The following is a 19,633-nucleotide window of genomic DNA, read 5'->3' on the forward strand; positions in this document are numbered from 1 at the left end:
ATATAATGTACACCTGAAATTTTAGCTATGGTGTATAACAAGTGGCTTCTCTTCTGTGGCTAATGAGCTGTGGCGGAGGCAAATGTATCCTTCTTTACCTGAGGTTTATAGTTTGTAATTGTATTTATCTATCTATCTGACTGATCAAAGGCTGGTATGCTTCAGATATAAACCTGGGATGATGTTTTCATCTCCTCCAGATAGCTGGCTTTTCAAGTGGGAGAAAATATATTCCTCAGAGGTTTGCAAATGTCATTTGCTAGCCTTAAAAAAATGGATTTGGGAAAAAGTAAGGTTTCAATCATCAGTTAAACCTCAGCCAGATGTTTGAGCAGGCATATCTGACCTGAATCCCTTCTTAAGTAAGCTATAAACAAGACTTGATGATTGACCGTAGGTTGGCCACAGAAGAGTGCCCTTGATATCTGTTGCTAGCAGCTCTTGAGCCTACCCCCATTTCCCCAGGTGAGTCTGGGGTAGATATTGGTAGCTAATTATGATTACCTAACTCATTTAGAGCCATTCTGCTCCTTGCATCATGACAGCAGACTTCAGAGCTCAGAGCCAGGACCACAGCCCCATGGCAGAACACCAACATATAAAAACGAATTATTATTTACAGTGTTCCTGTTGTGGATGATTTATTTACATTCCTTTATTGCTCTGTTTACCATAATTAAAAATCAGGAGTAAATTACATTATTTGCCACTGCATGTTTCCAAATGTTTTCTAAAAACCTATCCTGCATCTAAAGCATCCATGTTATGGTTGAAAGATCTAGTATGAAATACATAGAATAATGATTGTGCACTTCAGTGTACCTATTTTATTGAAAGCATAGCCCAAACAACATTTATTTATTTATTTATTTATTTATTTTTTAGAATTTTTCCTATTTAGGACTTTTCAAATTGTTACAGTGTACTTATTTTTATTTTTAAAAAATATTTTCCTGTATAGTACCATCTTAGAATCATTTTCAATTCATGTGTAATAAAAATATTTAAAATATCTATCTTAAAACTTCTTTTAGCCAGGCATGGTAGTGCAAGCCTGTACTCTGAGCACTTGGGAGGCTGAGGCAGGAGGATCACCATGAGTTTGAGGGCAGCCTGGGCTACATAGTGAAATCAAGGCCAGCCTGAACTACATAGTGAGACCCTGTCTCAAAAAAAAAAAAAAAATTTTTTTTGTGAGATTGGAATATGTCATATACAGTGTGCTTATATGCCCACAGATGTGTTCCAGATAATAGGAAAACAAGAGCAACAAGCTGATTAAGAGCTACATACTAGAACAGTCAAAAATAGATAGTATCTCACTGTGAGAATTTCCATTCAAATAAACCAAAAATTAATTGCCCTCAGTAATGTAATAATTTGGAGGAGAATGAAATGGAAATAGTAGGCAAATATGCTTTGTCTTAAATCCACAGATTTAAATACAGTTTTTAGTATATACATTCAACAAAAATTTTACATACAGCATCTTCAGATTATAGTGTAACCAGTTTGGAAATTTGCAACAACACAAGATGGATAGGGCAAATAAATACATACAGTACTATAAAAATGTACTATTTGAAAGACATGAAAACTGTTATCACCAATTATCCAGCTAATAAGGTTGCCAATTAAAACTTTGTTTAGGGCCAGGGATTGAGCTCGGTGGTTCTGCCGCTTGCCTCACAAGCACAAGGTCCCAAGTTCAATCTCCGGTACCAAAAAAAGCTTTGTTCAACTCTTCCATGCCTGTTTCAACAAGGAAAAAAATGTATAGAATAGTTCATCTCAAAAGGACCTAAGAAAAAACAGTAATAAGGTGGACAAAATTAAGATGAAAACTACTGAAATGTCATTTTTTAAATAAAAATTTAGAAACCATTCTAGAAAAATGTAGAAACAGTGTACAACTAGATACTTTGAATAAACAAATTACAATAGAAAACACAAGAAAATTTGATGAGATTACTGATACTTTTCACCGTGTAATACCTGTATCATCATTTACACTGTGAACTATATATATTAAAGTCTACTCCATATGTGGTGGCTGCTAAGGCTGGTGCATAAAATTAAAAGCAGTCTTGTTGAACATGAATAAACTCCAAATGTAATATAAACATTGAAAGATTTCTACATTTAAAAAATTCACAAAGACTTAAGTGGGATTTAGTATAGAAATGCAGTATTGAGTCAGTGTAAGTCCAGCTATTAATTGATTCCAGTACTAAGAGAAATAGTAAAATCAGTTAAACCAGTATTCATTGTCCTGGAATGGGATACAGTTCTAGGCTAGTGCTACTATTTGACTGCAAAGATATATACAGTGATAGAATTCTTGTGTTCAAGGTTAATACCCTCCTTGCTGAAGATTGAACCCAGGGTTTCACACATGTTAGGCACATACTGTACTACTGAGCCACACCCTCAGCCCTAGGGTTCATTATCTTACTGGATAAAAACTAGTTTTGCTGGGTGTGGTGGCACACACCTGTCATCACAGCTTGGGAGGCTGAGGCAGGAGGATTGCTGTAACTCAAGGTCAGCCTGAACTATACAGTGAGACCATCTCAAAAAAAAAGTTGAAAAATAAACTAGTACACCTTAGATCAAAATAGCAGTTCTAAAAATTTATCCATATATTTTACTATTATAAACTCATTCCATCTATGATAGAAATTTCCAGATGAGTTTTGAGTTAGATAAAGCATTGATGTTAAATTCAAAAAGAGAGAAATGAAAATCGTATTTGTTTGAATAAGTAACTGAAAATTCTGTATTTGTTTAATGAGTGACTTATTTGAATAAGTGGAAAAGCTATATAAAATAGTAAGATAGGGAGGAGAAACTAGAGAATAAAATTAGAATAAGGCCTAAAAGTTTGTTTACACTTGGTAGCCTGTGATAATGATTTGTTTTTGTTTTAACAGTTTTATTGAAGCATATTTTACATACCGTAAGTCATCTATCATAACTATATATAATTCATTGGCTTTTAGTAAATTTAGTGTTATGCAAACATTACTACAACCCAGTTTTAGAATATTTTATCATCTCCAAAACTTGCCAATTAACAATTTCTACTTCTAACTCCAGGCAGCCACTGAAATACTGTTATTATGTATTTGTCCTTTCTAAAAATTTTGTTATAAATGGTGTCATACATTATGTGACCTTTTGTGCCTGTCTTCTTTCACTTAGTGTAATGCTCTCAAGGTTTATCCATGTGTTACTAAGTAGTAGTTGATCTGTTGTATAGGTGTAGTATAGTTTATGCAGTTACTTGGATTTGATGGATTTGACTCCTTCTAGTATTTGTATATAATGAATAGTACTTTCATGAATATTCACATAAGTTTTTGTGTGGATATGTATTTTCATTTCCTTTGTCTAGATAACCTAAAAATAGAATTGCTAGGACATGTAAGTATATGTTTAACTTTTAAAGACTTAGCCAAACTGTTCTCCAAAATGATTACGAGATTTTTACATTCTCACTAGTTGTGTATGATGGTTCCAATTTTGGTGGGGATTACATTGAATCATAAGGTCACTTTGGGTGAAGGTTGCCATCATAACAGCATCGAGTTTTCTAACCATGAATATGAAATGTCCTCTATTTAAATCTTCTCTAAATTATTTAAGCAATGTTTTATAGTTTGCATTATACTACAGAATAACTTATGTTATTCCAAAATATTTTATTCTATTGTGAATAGAATTAGTTTCTTTGTTTCATCTTCAGATTGTTGGTTCCTAATAGATAGAATTACAATTGATATTTACTTCGGTATAGGGGATTGAACCCAGGGCTTTGCATATGCTAGGCAAGCACTGTACCCCACTAAGCTACATCCTTAGTTTTTTCTTTTTTTCTTTTTGGCAGAGGGTCTCAAACTAAGTTGTCCAGGCTAGCCTAGAATTTACAGTCCTGCCTCAGCCTCCCTAGTGACTGGGATTACAGATGTGTGGGCCAACATGCCTCTTACAATTGATTTTTGTATATTGATCTTATAAGCTGCAACCTTAGTAAACTTAAGTTAGTTCCCTAGCATTTTTGTGTGTTCCTTCCTTTGGATTTTCTATGTAGGAGTTTAATGTTATCTGCAAATAAAACCTGTATTATTACTTCCTTTTCAATTTGGATATCTTTGAGTCCTTTCTTTTTCATTTTTCCACTGGCAAGAACTTCTAGTAAAATTTGAATAGACATGTCAAGAACAGACACCTTTGCCTTGTTTTATTTTGACAACAATTACATATTAATTGATTTTTCAGATGTTAAGCCCTTTGCATTCTTGGCATAAACACCATTTGGCGGTCATGGTATACACAGATGGTCCTCAGTTTATGATGAGATCATGCCCTGATAAACCCACTGTATGTTGAAAATATAAGTCAAAATGCATTTAATCCACCTAACCCATCTGCTGTAATAGTTGAATGAAAAGCTTACTGCTTTCAGACCCCTGTAAAGTCAAAAAGCCATAAGTTGAGCCATCATATCTTAGAAATTGTTTGTACTCCTTTATTTATGTTGCAGGATTTATTTACCTACTCATTTTTTGAGGATTTTTCCATCTGTGTTCATGAGGGATATAGAGCAGAAGTTTTATTTATTCTCTTGTGAAGTCATTGTCTGACTTTGGTTTCATGACATACATTATCAAGTGGTCCCTCTTCACTTTTTTGAGTTTGTAAAAGACTGGTATTATTTCTTAAGTAATTGATATAATTTACTAATAAAGCCATCTGGGTATGAGCTGTTTTTTGAGAGTATGTTTTGAATTCCTGATTAAATTTCTTGATATAGGTTTATTTGGATTTTCTGATTCTTTGTAAGTCATTTTTAGTAATTCTTTCTAGGAATTTTCCCCTTTATCTTAGTTTTTGGATTCTTGGCACACAACTGTTCTTGTCTCTTAACTCTTAATTTGTGTATAGTTAATAGTGATGCTTTTTTTCATTACTGACTTCATTAACTTGGTTTTTAGTTTTTCTCAAGCAGTCTAGCTAACAGGTTTTTTTTTTAATCTTTTCAAAGAACCATCTTTCATTTCATTGGTTTTCTTGATTTGTTTTTCCATTTACTTTACTGATTTTAACTATCTTACTTGCTTTCTTTGGATTTTGGCTCTTTTTCTAGTTTCTTCAGATAGAAACTTAATGTATTACTCATTTGAGGCCTTTATTTCTCATATAGGTGTTTAAAGGCACAAATTTTCCCTGTAAGCACTTCTTTATTGTATCAAATAAATTTTGACAAATTATGTCTTAATTTTTAGTTAATTCAAAATATTTTCAAAATTCCCTTGGCCTTTCTTCTTTGATCTGTTACTTAGAAATGTATACTTTAATGTACTAATATTTGAGGACTCCCACAATTTATTTTTGTTTTTATTTGTAATTTTATTCTGTTGTAGACCAAAAAATATACTTTGACTGATTTTAATCCTTCTTAATTTATTGGAATTTGTTTTTTGATCTAGCATTTGATCTCTCCTAGAGAAGATTCTGTGTGTATTTGAAAAGGTATTCTGCTGTTGCTGGGTAGAATGTCCTATAAATAAGAGATGGATCAAATTGGCTGATGGTGTTACAATTTCTGTTTAGGTATTCTGTCTTTGAGAGTGATGTATTAAGATCTCAAGGTGTGTGTGTGTATATAAAATGGCTTTTTGGCAGGAGAGTGCGGGAGATGGAACCCAGGCCCTTATGCATGCTTGGCAGGTGCCTTTATTACTGAGCCACATGCCCAGCACCCCTCCCCGCTTTTTTCTTTCTCATTTTCTCTTGTTTTTGGTTTTTTGGGGTTTTTTTCCCCCCTTAGGAAATTTTTTTTTAATTTTATTGGTACATTTTAGGTATACAATACATTCATCATTGGAAATTTGCACCTTTACATAATCTCTCTTGGTTCTTATTTTTTCCCCATTCCCCTGTCCTCCCTTCAACCCCTCCATCCCTCGCTATTTACAAAGACTTTGTTTTCATTTTTTCATTTTCTCTTTTTGGCAGAGGCTTTCTAAGTTGTCAAGGGTATCCTTGAACTTGTGATCTTCTTGCCATCACACCTGATCAAGTATTTTTGAATTGTCTGTTTTACCTTTCATTTCTGTCAAGTTTTGCCTCATGTATTTTAGAGCCCTGTTCTTTTTATGTATGATTTTAATTGTTATAGTTCCTGATAACATTTACTCTTTGATTATTATGAAATGTCCTTTTTTGTCTATTTTGTCGGTTTTTGTTTGTTTTAATTTTGTTTTTGCAGTGCTGGGGATTAAACCTAGGGCCTTATACATACTAGGCAAGCTCTAGACCACTGAACTACACCCTCCCCCGTCTTATATTAATATAGCCTCTCCAGCTGTCTTACAGTTGCTGTATCATTTATCTTTTTCCATGCTTTTACTTCCAACTTATTTTGTATTTTTTAATCTAAAATGTATCTTTTGTAGATAGCATATAGTTGGATCTTTTTAATTACTGCCTGAACTGGCTTCAGCCCCAAGCAATATTGTCACTGACTCCCACTGTTCATACTCAGATTTCAGCAGTTTTTCATAAACACTTAAATTTGTCATTTGACTTTGGTCATTTTCTAGAAGCCTGAAGTGTTTATTTTTTATACCGTTCTCTAGTTTTATAGTTGTTTTGTAGGAAAGGATTGCTAACCTTCAGTTTGCCACAGCTGGAAGTCTTGCCTCTTAGTTTGCTTTTGCAATATTTTTGGTTTTGGTTATTTTTAACAGGCTAATTGAAGACCTGAAGCACATGTATGTATTGTAGCTGCTTCAGCATTTTGCTTCACAGTAGAAGAGTTAGGAGATTGTGATTAGATTAGGGGTGGTACTGTAGCCCCAAATTGTGTTAACAGTGCTCTCCTGTGAACTCTTCCTAATATGTGTGTAATGATGAAGAAAGTGTTTATTGTTTACACAAGCAAATTCCTTTGAAATTTTACCAAAACATGAAGAAGAAATGTATAGCTTACCCCCCTCCACAGAATGAACCTATGACACAAGGAAAGAAATATCAAAATCTTTTGGGCTGCTCTAGATGTATGTCCATGTAAAAGATAATGAATCATCCTCTTTAAAAATTATGCATTATACAGATTTTAAGCTAAAATGCTTTTATGTTAGAAAATTAAACTGGGAATTTGTAGGTATATAATAACACACAAACATACAGCACACAAAATCAAATGTACAGCTCAATGATTTAGCACAAAGACACGTGTCTACAACCACTATTCAGATGAAAATAGGAATCATCAGAACCCAGAAGTTCCGAATGTCCTCTCTTACCATTACCCCTGCTTAATAACTGTCATAGCCTTCCTGTTTGCTGCGCTCCACAGAGCCATGTTTGTGATAAGCAAAGTGTCTTGTCTGTGGAAGATTCCATTTCTAGGTCGCATTTCTTTCATTGCTGTGTACTTAAACCAAAAATATACTGTGTAAATTATTGTAGCTTTGTAAGTCTTCATATCTAGTAGAGCAGTTTTTTTCCACCTTATTCTTCAAGAGTGTTTTAGTCATCCTTAGCACCTTTGCACTTAAATAAAAACTTTAGAAATAATATGGAGCTGAGAATATAGCTAAGTAATACAGTGCTTTCCTAGCATGTGTGAGGCCCTGTGTTTTACCAACATGGAATGGGGCTTGGGGGTAATTTGTCTAGTTTCACAAGAAGATTTGGTTTTAGTTTGGAGAAAATTGAAATTTTTACACTATTGTGTCTTCTAGTCCCTGAAAATATATCTTTCCATTTTTTAAACTTCTGTCAGTACTTTCGTTATTATTGTGTTGTGTAGAAGTCTTGTACTTCATTTTTTAGCTTTAATCCCAGATACTGAATTTTTATGTTGTATTTTTATATTGTATGTTATCATAAATAGTATTTTCATAAATTTTACTTTAATCCTTTAAAAAAAATTCAGCTACATTATTTCCTTCTGTTTAATTAGATCCCATTATGCCCATCACCCAGATTTAGTAATTGCCAATATTGCTTCATTTTTCACTGCCCCTTTTTATTGTTGTTACTGAAGTGTTTTAAAACACGTCTTAGGTCTTATCTCACATATATATGTGTGTGTATATATATATATATATATGCGTGTGTATGTATATATGAATATATATATACATGCCATATAAATTAGGTGTACATCTCTAGAAAATGCAGATATTTATGTATAACCACAATTTTAAGCTACATTCAAGATATCTTTTTAATGTTGTGTGTTCTCTGTGTTTGAACTATTAGCCTATTGAGGGATATTTTGTATTAATTATTAAAATGTAATTTAGCCACTAAGATGTTAAATGATAAAGGGTTTTTTTTTTTTGGTACCAGAGATCAAACTCAGGACCTTGCACTTTCAAGGCAGGCAACGGAACCCCTGAGCTAAATCCTTGGCCCTGATAAAGTATTCTTTATGACAAGAACAAAGTTTTTTTTTCTGATTATGTAAACTTTCTTTTTAAATTTATTAAAGCTTGCTTTTCTTCTTTGTCGTCTTCTTTTTTTTTTGTGGTTCTGAGACTGAACCCATGGTCTCAAGTGTGCCAGGCAGGTGCTTCTCCAATGAGCTATAGCCTCACCCCACATTAAATTGTTTTGATGTCTGTAAAGCCACACTGCTGTAAACCTACCACATTTATAAAGTTGTTCTTTTCTTTCATGTGATGTTTTCTATCTTTATAAACCTAATGGGCAACAAAAATGATCATTCTTTGGATTTTTAAACTTTTTCTCAGCATTTTTGTTAGTGAACATGAATTTCAGGAAGTCATTAGTGGGATTAAAAGCAAGTGCAGTTTTGTGTGACATAGTTTTAGTTACCCTTTGTGATCTCTTCTTCTCATAGTTGTTGAAATCCAGTAGCAGCATGGGAATTATTTTTCCTTTGTGGCTTTACACAGAAACCTTTCCTTTATTGCAACATTGCCCCATGCAATATTCATGGATCTATTTCTAAGAGGACTGTTGGCTAGTGGGCCATGAAAACTTCCCAGACTTGGCACACAAGGCTGTATCATGTTCACTCCCTAACATGAGAAAATCCCCACTGTAAAGATGGGGTGACACTTTCTTGCCGGTAAGTCCCAATTCTCACAGGGATATTTCATAGTGACTGAGGAGGGAAGAGTCTTTGTATCTCCTTAGCAGATGCAATATGGATAGAACTAATTAATTCATAGTGTGAAAAGTAAGACCATAGGATTAACATAAAGTGATTTCCAGTTATATTTTTAACTTAGCCAGGATTATTGGTGGGGAAATTGAAGGGGTCTTAGAAGTAAGGTCTTACTGGTAGTATTTGAAAATAAATAAGACATTCTGACATTGTATGGCTGCCCTGTTCCTTATCCCTCCTCCCTTATGAGCACCCTTGGATGTTTCACTACAGATTGGAATGGCCCAGTGCCATTTATTTAAACACATTAGAGAGTATCTGATGTTTAACGCTTTCAGTTAAATATAGATGTTTTGTGTTTTCTGATAAATAATGTTAGGATATTAAAAAACTATATAAAGTATTTCACCATTGCCTTAATTTAGCTGTTGTGGAAGGCCTTTTTTCCTTATACGTTAAGTTTGGTGTGTGGGGGGCGGGGGGGTCATTTTATGCATCTTGAGAAAAGGGAAAAGAATTACTTTCTCATGCATACAGATAACTCAGCAAATACCGAATTTGGATAAACAAACCAAAAGTCAAAAAACTCAGCTGGTGCAACACATAATTAAATATGGAAGATGAGTATAGTTTATCATTTTTGATGGGGGCAGCTGGAAGGATTTGTTCTTCAAAATGGTACCTCTGTGAATTATGTCAGAGTATACAAACTAACCTACTAAAATATAGCCTATTAAAATTTTGATTAGGGCTGGGGGTCCCATTGCCTGCCTGGCAAGCACAAGGACCTGAGTTCGATCCCTGGTACAAAAAAGAAAATAAAATTTTGGTTAAATAGAGCAGAGAGACATAAAAATAAATTCCTTGTTCCTTAATTTATTCTTTAAATTGCTGTGTGTCCTTGAATGCCTAATAAAGAGGTACAACTAGGTGTATTTTCTAGACTTACTTGTCAGAAAATGGCCTCAGAATTTACTGTTTTCTCAAGCAGAATTAATCTAAATACAAGTAAAAATAACTTCTAAGGAAATGAATTTCAAAACGAAGAGGAAAGCAATAATCTAAATATTTAGAGTCCAGCCAAGAGAGTGTTACTGAGATGTATCCTGTAATGGTACAATTGACTAGTAATTGCAGTATATATAGCAAAAAATAGGGGATTGCTGGTAACAGCTTTTCATGAAAAAAACCTGCTTTTCTTAACCCAAATTGAAGCAGTCTCACTATTTTGCTTTGACTAGCTAAAAACCTGTGTCAGAAACATGAACGTAAAGAATGCTAAAGACATGTAGGGAATAGATTGTTCACATACAAATGAATGAGGGTTGGGTGTGGTAGTGTACTCCTGTAACCCCAGCATAATGGGAGGCTGAGGCAGGAGGATGGAAAATTCAAACCTAGCCAGGGCAGTTTAGTGACTTAGCAAGACCCTGTCTCAAAATTTTAAAAGGGCTGTGATGCAAAGGCCCTTGGTTCAACCTTCAGTACCACCACCACCACCACCCCCCCGCCAAAAAAAGGAATTTACAACCTCTCAAAGATTCTTGGGGCCGGGAATTTAGCTGAGTGGTTTCGCCGCCTGCTGCGCAAGCGCAATGACCCGAGCTCGATCCCCGGTACCAAAAAAAAAGAAAAGATTCTTGCTGATTAGTTTTAATAATTTAAAGATGTTTAAAGTGACGTTTGGTTCCTGAGAAGGCATCTCCTGTACTGTGGTCTGACTCTTGTTTCATTCCAGCTTTTCTGCCTGTCAGAAATTTAAGAAGATTGTAGTAATGGTTATGGATTCCTGGGATTAAGAAAAATTTGTGGCAAAATGACTGTAACAGATCTGAAAAGTTTCTGTTTTGTTATTGTACTATTGACAAACTATGTCTCTCTGAAGAATGGCTTGTGGATTCTTCCGTTAAGAAACAATTGAACTTGTGTTCTAATTGCAGAGAAGGATTGAGGTACTCTGAATTAATGTAAAGAACCTTCTTCATGACCCTTAAAACTTTATTTTTAATGTACTTGAAAAATCAGTTATTAATTTAAAACTTAATAAACACCTGTTTGTTAACTTATGCCTAGGAAGGTAGTCAGATGAAGTGACAGATGGGCTATTTAGGGCATCTAGTATTTAGCAGAGAAAGTATGTGAACTGGAGTTCTAAGGGTGGCTCCTTTTTTGCTGAAATGAACAAAGTTGCCCTAAATGTTGTTTGTTAGCTCTACAGCTGGATCTTTATTAACAAGTTCAGTGGGAATAACCAGAGTATTGCAGTAGCAGAGAAACTAAGCATGGCAAGCCTTTGACTAACAAAGGAAATAAAAGAATTCCTGTATAGTGTACTTCCACACTTATCCATGCTCTGTGGTACTGTTTGTGTTGAGCTAAAGTATCTACTACCTCAAGTTAAAGAGAAAACAAACTCAACATGGCATGAAATTACTGCACTGCCATTCACGTTCATTAGAGTTATATTGTTACCAGCCACAGGCATGACTGACTTTTGCATGAATAATAAAATGCTGCTTTGTGAATTTTACCTTAAAACATTACAAGGCACAGTGCTAACCTTGAGCCTGTGTCAGCTAGGTTTATCTTTAGAGTAACTTTCCTTATCAGTAAGGTGACCAGTGGGGTGACCATTAAAAACAAGTCAGAAGTTAGGAGAAGTATTGTTGCATGATGCCTTTGAAAGGGGAATTGTGTTAAATCAATTTATTCAATTTTAAAAACTAGTATTTATTGTGCAAGGCTGTTAAAGATATTTAAATTTATCAATTATAGTACCAATTGGCAACCATTATAATAATTGATTCAGACAAGGACGTGTGGATGCTAAAGGTAGTAAGTTTGATGAGGAACAAGAAATTTACATATTTACATAGAAACAAGGGGGAAAATAGTAACTATATAGTGGAGAAATCTGGCAGATACCTCATCCAAGGGACTAAAATTACAACCACTAATGGGACGTATTGACATCATATACTTCCTAATGTGATCCCCTAAGAAGACAATATTTCTGTTGTTCCTATTAAAAAATGCATAATCTACATCTAACCATGAGAACACACCAGACTCATTCAGTGGTAGTCTACAAAGTACCTGGCCTGTACTCTTCAAAAATGGTATTGTTGGGCCGGGGATTTAGCTCAGTGGTTTCGCTACCTGCTGCATAAGCGCAAGGACCTGAGTTCGATCCCTGGTACCAAAAAGAAAAAAAGGTATGGTCATTAAAAATATATATGCTATTTAAAAAATAAAGAGATAGGGAAATTGAGTACAGTGTGTGAACCAGAATTTTCCTTCCTTGTATTTTATTGACAGTAGCTAAAGAAGTAGTGAGGGAGAGACTTTGGACTAATAGTTTGAATATACTCGTATTCAGTCTCTTCCCTGTTTTACTTTTTTTTTTTTTGGTACCAGGGATTGAACTCAGGACCTTGCGTTTGCCAGGCGGGCTCAGTGCTACTGAGCCACATCTCTGGCTCTCTTCCCTATTTTATTTATTTATTTATTTTTGGTACTGGGGATTGAACTCGGGACACTGAGCTAACTCCCCGGCTGGCCCTCTTTCCTATTTTAATTGCCTAGTTTATGTGGGTTTTAAGCAATGCTGCAGGTTTTGGTTGCTATTTTCTAAGCAACATTCTTGAATATTTGGTCTCCTGTCCTAATTGAGTTACATTTCAAGCTATTGAAAACTTTAAAATCTGGTAATTATGTTACCAGATTTTCATTCAGTAGTAGAAAGAAGAGTTCTCATGTTGTTTAAAAATACTAGAATGCATCATTTAAGAAAGTTGGAATCACTAAAGTTGTAATGCACTTTGGAAAGAAAGTTGTAATCACTAAAATGAATTTGTAGAGAAGTTCGATATGGTTTTCAGGTAGATAGGTAGAGAACAGAAATGCTTTATTTCCAGGAAGGTAATTGATGATTGTCTGATTTCTTTGTGGACAAAATGAAGAAATTGAGTGATTGTAGTTCATTGAATGAATAGTTTATTGAACAGCTATACCCAAGATTAATGATTGGCTGACAGTCTCATAGGTGGTTTCTAATGCAATAACTGGGATAAAAGCATTGATGACACAGATCAGATTTTAAAATGAATCAAATCTTGCCAGATGTAGTGGTGCATCCCTGTAATCCCAGCACTTGGGAGGCTGAGGCAGGAGGATTACTGTGAGTTCAGGGCCAGCCTGGGCTATATAGTGAGTTCAAACCTGGCCTGAACTACATAGCGAGACCCTGTCTCAAAAAAAAAAAAAACAGGGCCAAGGATTTAGCCCAGTGGTTCCGCCACCTGCCTCAAAAGCGCAAGGTCCGAGTTTGATCCCCAGTACCAAAAAAAATCCCAATTAAAAAAAAATGAATCAAACCTAGGAGTGATACTAAAAGCACTGGATAATCACAAGAACAGAAAGAGTAGTAAGAATAAATGATAACAGAGATTTAGATAAATCCGTCAGAAAGGAGTAAATCCTACAAGAACAACCAGTCTTCATATGGTGAATGGATGAAAAACAAAACAAAAAGCAGAAAATCTTGATTTATTGCCAAATGACCAATTGCCAATTTGCACAATGTATTGATTTGTTTCTTTTAACTAGTTTCATATGTATCAAATTCAGTTAGTTTAATATGTATCTAAGTTCAGTTAGAAAAAAACAGAAGCCACACTAGTATTTCAAACAGAAATGTAATTGGTTATTCAGATGGTTCAAAGGCCAAAACAACAACAAAAAGGTACAATAGGGACACTGAGCAATTAAAGAGATTGTAACGACAAGGAGTGCCTACCATACCCACAGTTGGGAAACACAAGGGAAGTTCTGTCACCACTTAGGGACTAGAGGGATCCCTAAGCGGCCACTCAAACTTCAGAGGAGGGGACATTGTTCAGTTATTTCAGTTACTGAAAGATGTGTTAGAGACCAAAATATTTAGATTGTTTTGAAACATCTCTTCCATTATGAATGTGATTCTGAAAATAAAGCATAAAACTAATTTGACTTTGGTTGCACTTAATGTGTATGCTGCTGCTTTTTTTGGTTTCTTTAAAATGGCTTTGTCACTCAGACCCCTTCTACCCCAAATGTATTAAGTGACCTCTCAGAGAGTATGTTTATAGAAATTCAGGCAGAATTTTAAAAAGAAAACATGGCAGATGAGTTGGTTAGCTGAGCATTTCTTTGTACTGTTTTACCTTTTTTTCTCACTGGTGTCTTAAGCCTTATGTGGATTTAGTAGTGAGTGTTTTAAGGTAAAGATATTTGTCATGATCTGAAACATTGAAGAACAAGGTTTGGAATTGATTTCTCTCTTTCTTTCTCTCTCTTTTTCTCTTTTCCCCAAATATTGCTTCTTTAGGTCAGTAACAGATCCAAGAGATGGAAAGAGAGTAGCACTTAAAAAGATGCCCAACGTCTTCCAGAATCTAGTCTCTTGCAAAAGAGTCTTCCGGGAATTGAAGATGTTGTGTTTTTTTAAACATGATAATGTAAGTGAAATTATTGTTTTGGGGAAACTCTTTTCTAAGCCTAATTCATGGAATTACTAAAGAGCAAAAGACAGTTAAGGATCCGTGCAAGTAAAATTTGGAAATCAGCTACAGTTTTATGCCAAACTCTGAAAAGCAGTAGGACATCAGTAAGGTTATAGAATACCGATTGATATAGGCTTTCAGTTCACACATTGTTATTGATAGGAACATTAACATACAAATATGCATACATACACAGAGACTGTTTATTAACTGGTTTCTTTCATTATTTTGCTTTTCTTTTATAGATAGTTAGACAGTCTCTGTGACTGTCATAAATTTTCACTACTGAGATTGGTAGTTTCTAGCCTTGGTAGCATATTAGAATCACCTAGGGATTTGTCAAAATTCTGTTTGGCAGTTTGAAAATTACACTCCAAATTAGTATGACTTACACAAAGCCTAACCCCAAATTAGAAAACATTGCACCTATTAAGTTTCAGATTGGCTTCAGAATTGTGGGGTATACTCTGCATTTGTCAGCCTGAAAATCTTTTTTTACTTCTAGGAATATAAGCTATTAAATATGTTTAAAGCCCATAGGAAAGGAAAATGTATTTTCAGGGAAAATAGACATTTTTAAGGGGCTTGAAAATCTGAGACAAATCACGCACTTCTTGTGATTAACAATGAGGATGTTTAAGAGGATTGTAAGATTTATTGACTAACAGATAAATATTAACTGATGCAAGGAAAATATTGATGTTTAACTGAAGAATAATACTAATATTCAACACAAAAATAGAGTGTAATAGGGCTGGGGGTTTAGCTCAGTGGTGCTGCTGCCTGCTTCACAAGCACAAGGCCCAGTGTTCAATCCCTGGTACCGTAAAAAAAGAGTGTAATACATAAGGATTTAAGTGGGAATAACTGGCCCCTGATTTTAAGTGCTCTGTTTTATCCTGTAATATTTTTAATCAGATGTTAAGTTAGAGATGTAGGAAAACAATTTCTTCAACAAAAACAGTACAGCCTTTAAGGTAGCAAAGGTTAGTTTATTTTTGGCTTTGTTTACCGATGTAAAGACTTATGGACAACTAGACTTACTGTATTTTGAGAGATAGCTTCTCAACTAATTCTGAATTAAAAGTTTGATACGTGTATTTTACCTGGAGATTGCTAACATTAGACTTTGTTTTCAGTTTCATAGAAAAAGAAAAACTCCTTCAAATTCTTTGGATAGTCAACCTGTACTATTTTCACTGCTATAATAGAATTTTTATTTGCAAAATAGTTTCTTGGGGCTGAATATGTAATTCAGTGATAGAGCACTTGCCTGGCATGTATTGAGTGGGAAAATTTTCTAGTGTCTCTAGATAGTTGTTTGCCCAGAAACTTTTATAACTTTGGCCTAAGTATAGGTCTCATTTTAAAAAAGAAATTACAATTTATTGATTATACCTCTTGAAATCTCTTTTTCTTAAACTCTTTTTAAAAGATGTTGCCAGGCTGGTGTAGCTAAGTAGTAGATCACTTGCTTAGCATGGAGAAGGCCCTGAGTTTGACCCCCAGCACTGCAAAAAAAGAAAAAAATACATTGCTGTCCTTTAGTCCATTGGAACTGCCAAGCAATGTGTCTTTTTTTTTTTTTTTTTTTTGTACTGGGGATCGACCTCGGGACCTTACGCTTGTGAGGCAGGCACCGGAACCACTGAGCTAAATCCCTAGCCCTGTGTCTTTCAGAATTAACCATTTGAGTTGCTATGTTTGTCATCAGATTTTGGATATGTAATTTAGAATGATGTCTAATGCTTGCTTAGTCACTATTTTTTTTAATTTGCCTTTTACCACCCAGCCATCAAAGAGTACAAGTTTTATATATAATGTCAGAGACTCAGTTGAAGGTATCCATGGTGAAAAAATACTTCCAGCATACCTTTAGAAATTCAGTTACTAAGGATCTTGATGGTTTGATCTTTAGACTAATCTTGGCTTCCTTTTAGACAGATAACAAAATAAGCTGCTGTTTGTTTAGTTGATATCATTGCTTGTTCCAAAGACAGTACCAGAGTGTGTAGTGTAAGAAAAAAATAAACTGAAATCTTGAAAATCATGCCAATTAAACCACACAACAGAGCTAGGGATGTGGCTCATTAGAGCACTTGCCTCACATAGGACACAAGGCCCTCTGTTCAAGCCCCAGAACTAAAAACAAAACACAAAAAACAACAAAAACAAACCCAGTCATCTAGTACAGTTTGTCAGAGCTGGCCCTTAGAGTCAAAATTAAGTTTGAATTATGGTTTTGTTTTCTAATGGTGGGCCTTAACTTTTGCAAGGTTCAAGTTCTCTCATTTGCAAAGTGAGCGTGGTAGCTGAGTATGGTGGCTCACATCTATAATCCCAGCACTTGGGAGGCAGAGGCAGGAGAATCGCTGCAAGTTTGAGGCTAGCCTGGGGTACGTAGTGAGTTCAGGGCTAGCCTGAACTACAAAGCAAGACCCAGTCTCAAAAAACAAACAAAGTGAGCATGGTAAAAGCAGAAATAACTGTATATGATTGTTGTAGAAATTAAAATTTTTAAATGCATATAAACACAACTACTCTTTGAAACCCCTGAACTCTATTATAAGAGGAGTACCTGTGACTTCTGTAGAAGTGTTTGAAAGTGAGGCAGATAATTGGAGATGAAAATGGTGTGGCACCACTATTTCATACATAATGAATTTCTGCTATGCTCAAGATCTGTCTTCAGAAGCATTGAGGGTTAGCATACCTGGTATGTGTGGAATGCCAGTTTTAAGAGGCAGCTGGTATTTGATGTAATTAAGGCAACAAATGTTTGTTAATTGTGTCCTGTGGAAAGATCATAGTGCTAGGTCATATGGAAGATTTTTTTTAAAAAAAAAAAGCTTAAAATACTGTCCATTTTGAAAGGATAGACCAGATATGTAACACATGTTGCTCTGGGTCAGGAAGTATGCTGGATACTTCACATACATTAATTCATTTACTCCTTAAGCTTGTCACATAGGGCTTATTAATACTGCTTTACAGAGGAACTAGAGGCTGAGAGTCAATATTGCCCAAGAACAAAGGTGGCACAGATTAGAATATAAATCTGCCTAGCTTCAGAGCCTATTTTCATTAATTTAGTGAACATTTATTGTACACCTTGTTTTAGTTATTTTTTTGCTGAGACATAATACACAACACCCACAAGTTAAAGGAAGAAAGGTTTATTTTATTTTAGCTTCCAGTTTGTAGAGGTTTCAGCCCATAGGCAGCTGGCTCCAAGGCAGGATAGCATGGCAGAGGGCCTTGGCAGGGAGAAAGAGTTCATGACATGGCAGCAGGAAGCAGAGAGAGAGATCAAGAGAAGGAGATATGCCCTTCCAGGCCACACCCCCGTGACCCACCTCCTCTTACCAGGCTTCACCTCCCAACATCACAGTTCACTGTAAACTCATCAGTGGACTAATCCACTTAGAAGCATCATGAGGCTTTGGGGACATCTAGCTATAAACCATACATCCTGAGTGGCCAAACTGCATGAGCTACTTGAGGGTTCTGCCTTCAAGTAGATTAAAAGATTTTTGTTTTGTTTTGTTTTGTTTTGGTTCCTTGCGCTTGCAAGGCAGGCAGCAGAACCACTGAGCTAAATCCCTGGCCCTTAAAAGATATTTTGTAATGTAATAAGTACTATGATAAAGATGCTAATGGGAGGCCTGCCTACATGGATAAACATTAGTGCATGGATATCAGAAAGCTATAAAAGCAAACTAAGAAGGATATTAGAATTACTGGAGAGCCTTAAAACATAGATTCATGGTTCTTACCTCAGACCAACTAAATTAGAATTTCTGGGACTGAGGCCTATGTATCAGTAATTGTTAAAGTTACTCAGGTGAGTAACTCTGGTGAATGGTGGCTGCCAAGGACCATAATATCAAGGAAAAGAAAAATTGTTGTGGACTTAGAAACTCAGAGATGCTACAAACACAGAAAAGGTAAACCTTGAGATAAGTCTTTTGAGAATAAGATTTTATTGAATAGAGGAAGAAGAAAAGAATGTCATATTAAAAATAGCATTTAGAAAGATTAACCTGGTCATTGCAGGAAGATGGGACTTTAATTTTGATGCCTGTTATGTATCAGAGAACAGCTATAACCACTTGAGAGGCTTTGGATTTTCTTTTGAAAGAAACCTCTAAAGTCACTGTTTCAAAATCATTGATTTCAGATGATCTGACTAAATTTATATGCATACATGTGCGCACACGTATTTGAGTAACTGCCTTACCATCTTAAAGGGTAAGTTCACCTGGATACAGTAATTTAGGGAAACAGAAATGGATTTTATTTTCTAAAGATTGGTGTTTTTAGGGCTGGGATTTAGCCCAGTAGTTCCACCACCTGCCTTGCAAGTGCAAGGTCCCGAGTTCGATCCCCGGTACCAAAAAAAAAATTGGTGTTTTTTTAGCCTTATCCCTAGTATCTAGTTAGAATTTGAGCTATTATAAAACCTGGCTTAGTCCCCTCTCTACTTCACCCACCTATGTACTACACGTGCATAGTTGTCCTATGGTCAGTGTGGAAAGTGATGATTGAGTTTTTAACCTTGTACTCCTTTAAGGATCTCATGAAAGCCATCAATCTCTCCTAAAAAAATGCATATACACACCATTTTTATGTCATTTTAGACTTTGACTTGCTCTCTAAAGCCCATTAATACCCCCTTAGAGTCTGTTGATTTCTGCCAGGAGACCCTGTAATGCAAGTCTCAGTCTTCTTGAATTTCAACAACAGCACCAAGGACATAGTAGGTGGTAGGTATATTAACTTGCTAGTGGATTTGATTATTTGCTGTATATCACAAGTTTGTTGTACTGGGGAAATTATTGATGTATTTGAAATGATTCAGTCTCAGATGTTTGTGGATTGGAAGGATCAGAATGGTCAATATGCCTGTTTTCCTCAGTTTGAACTATATATTTCATGT

General features: G+C 35.2%; 1 protein-coding gene across 3 annotated transcripts in view; it reads left to right on the plus strand.

Annotated features, from left to right (window-relative positions):
* The window catches only part of Nlk (nemo like kinase), a 140,490-nt gene that overhangs the window by 56,165 nt on the left and 64,692 nt on the right, over positions 1-19,633 (plus strand). For all 3 annotated transcript variants that reach the window (XR_002387008.2, XM_021238509.2, XM_004856970.4), the window contains exon 2: positions 14,520-14,649. Coding sequence is in view for 2 of the 3 variants with exons in the window: in XM_021238509.2 (XP_021094168.1) it covers positions 14,520-14,649 (130 nt within the window). In the remaining variant the exon portion in view is untranslated. The remainder of the gene's footprint in view (positions 1-14,519; positions 14,650-19,633) is intronic.

This window comes from Heterocephalus glaber, unplaced genomic scaffold, assembly GCF_053883595.1.
Source record: "Heterocephalus glaber isolate CG9 unplaced genomic scaffold, H.glaber_assembly_v1.0 deba00001564, whole genome shotgun sequence".
Classification (NCBI taxonomy): Eukaryota; Metazoa; Chordata; class Mammalia; order Rodentia; family Bathyergidae; genus Heterocephalus; species Heterocephalus glaber.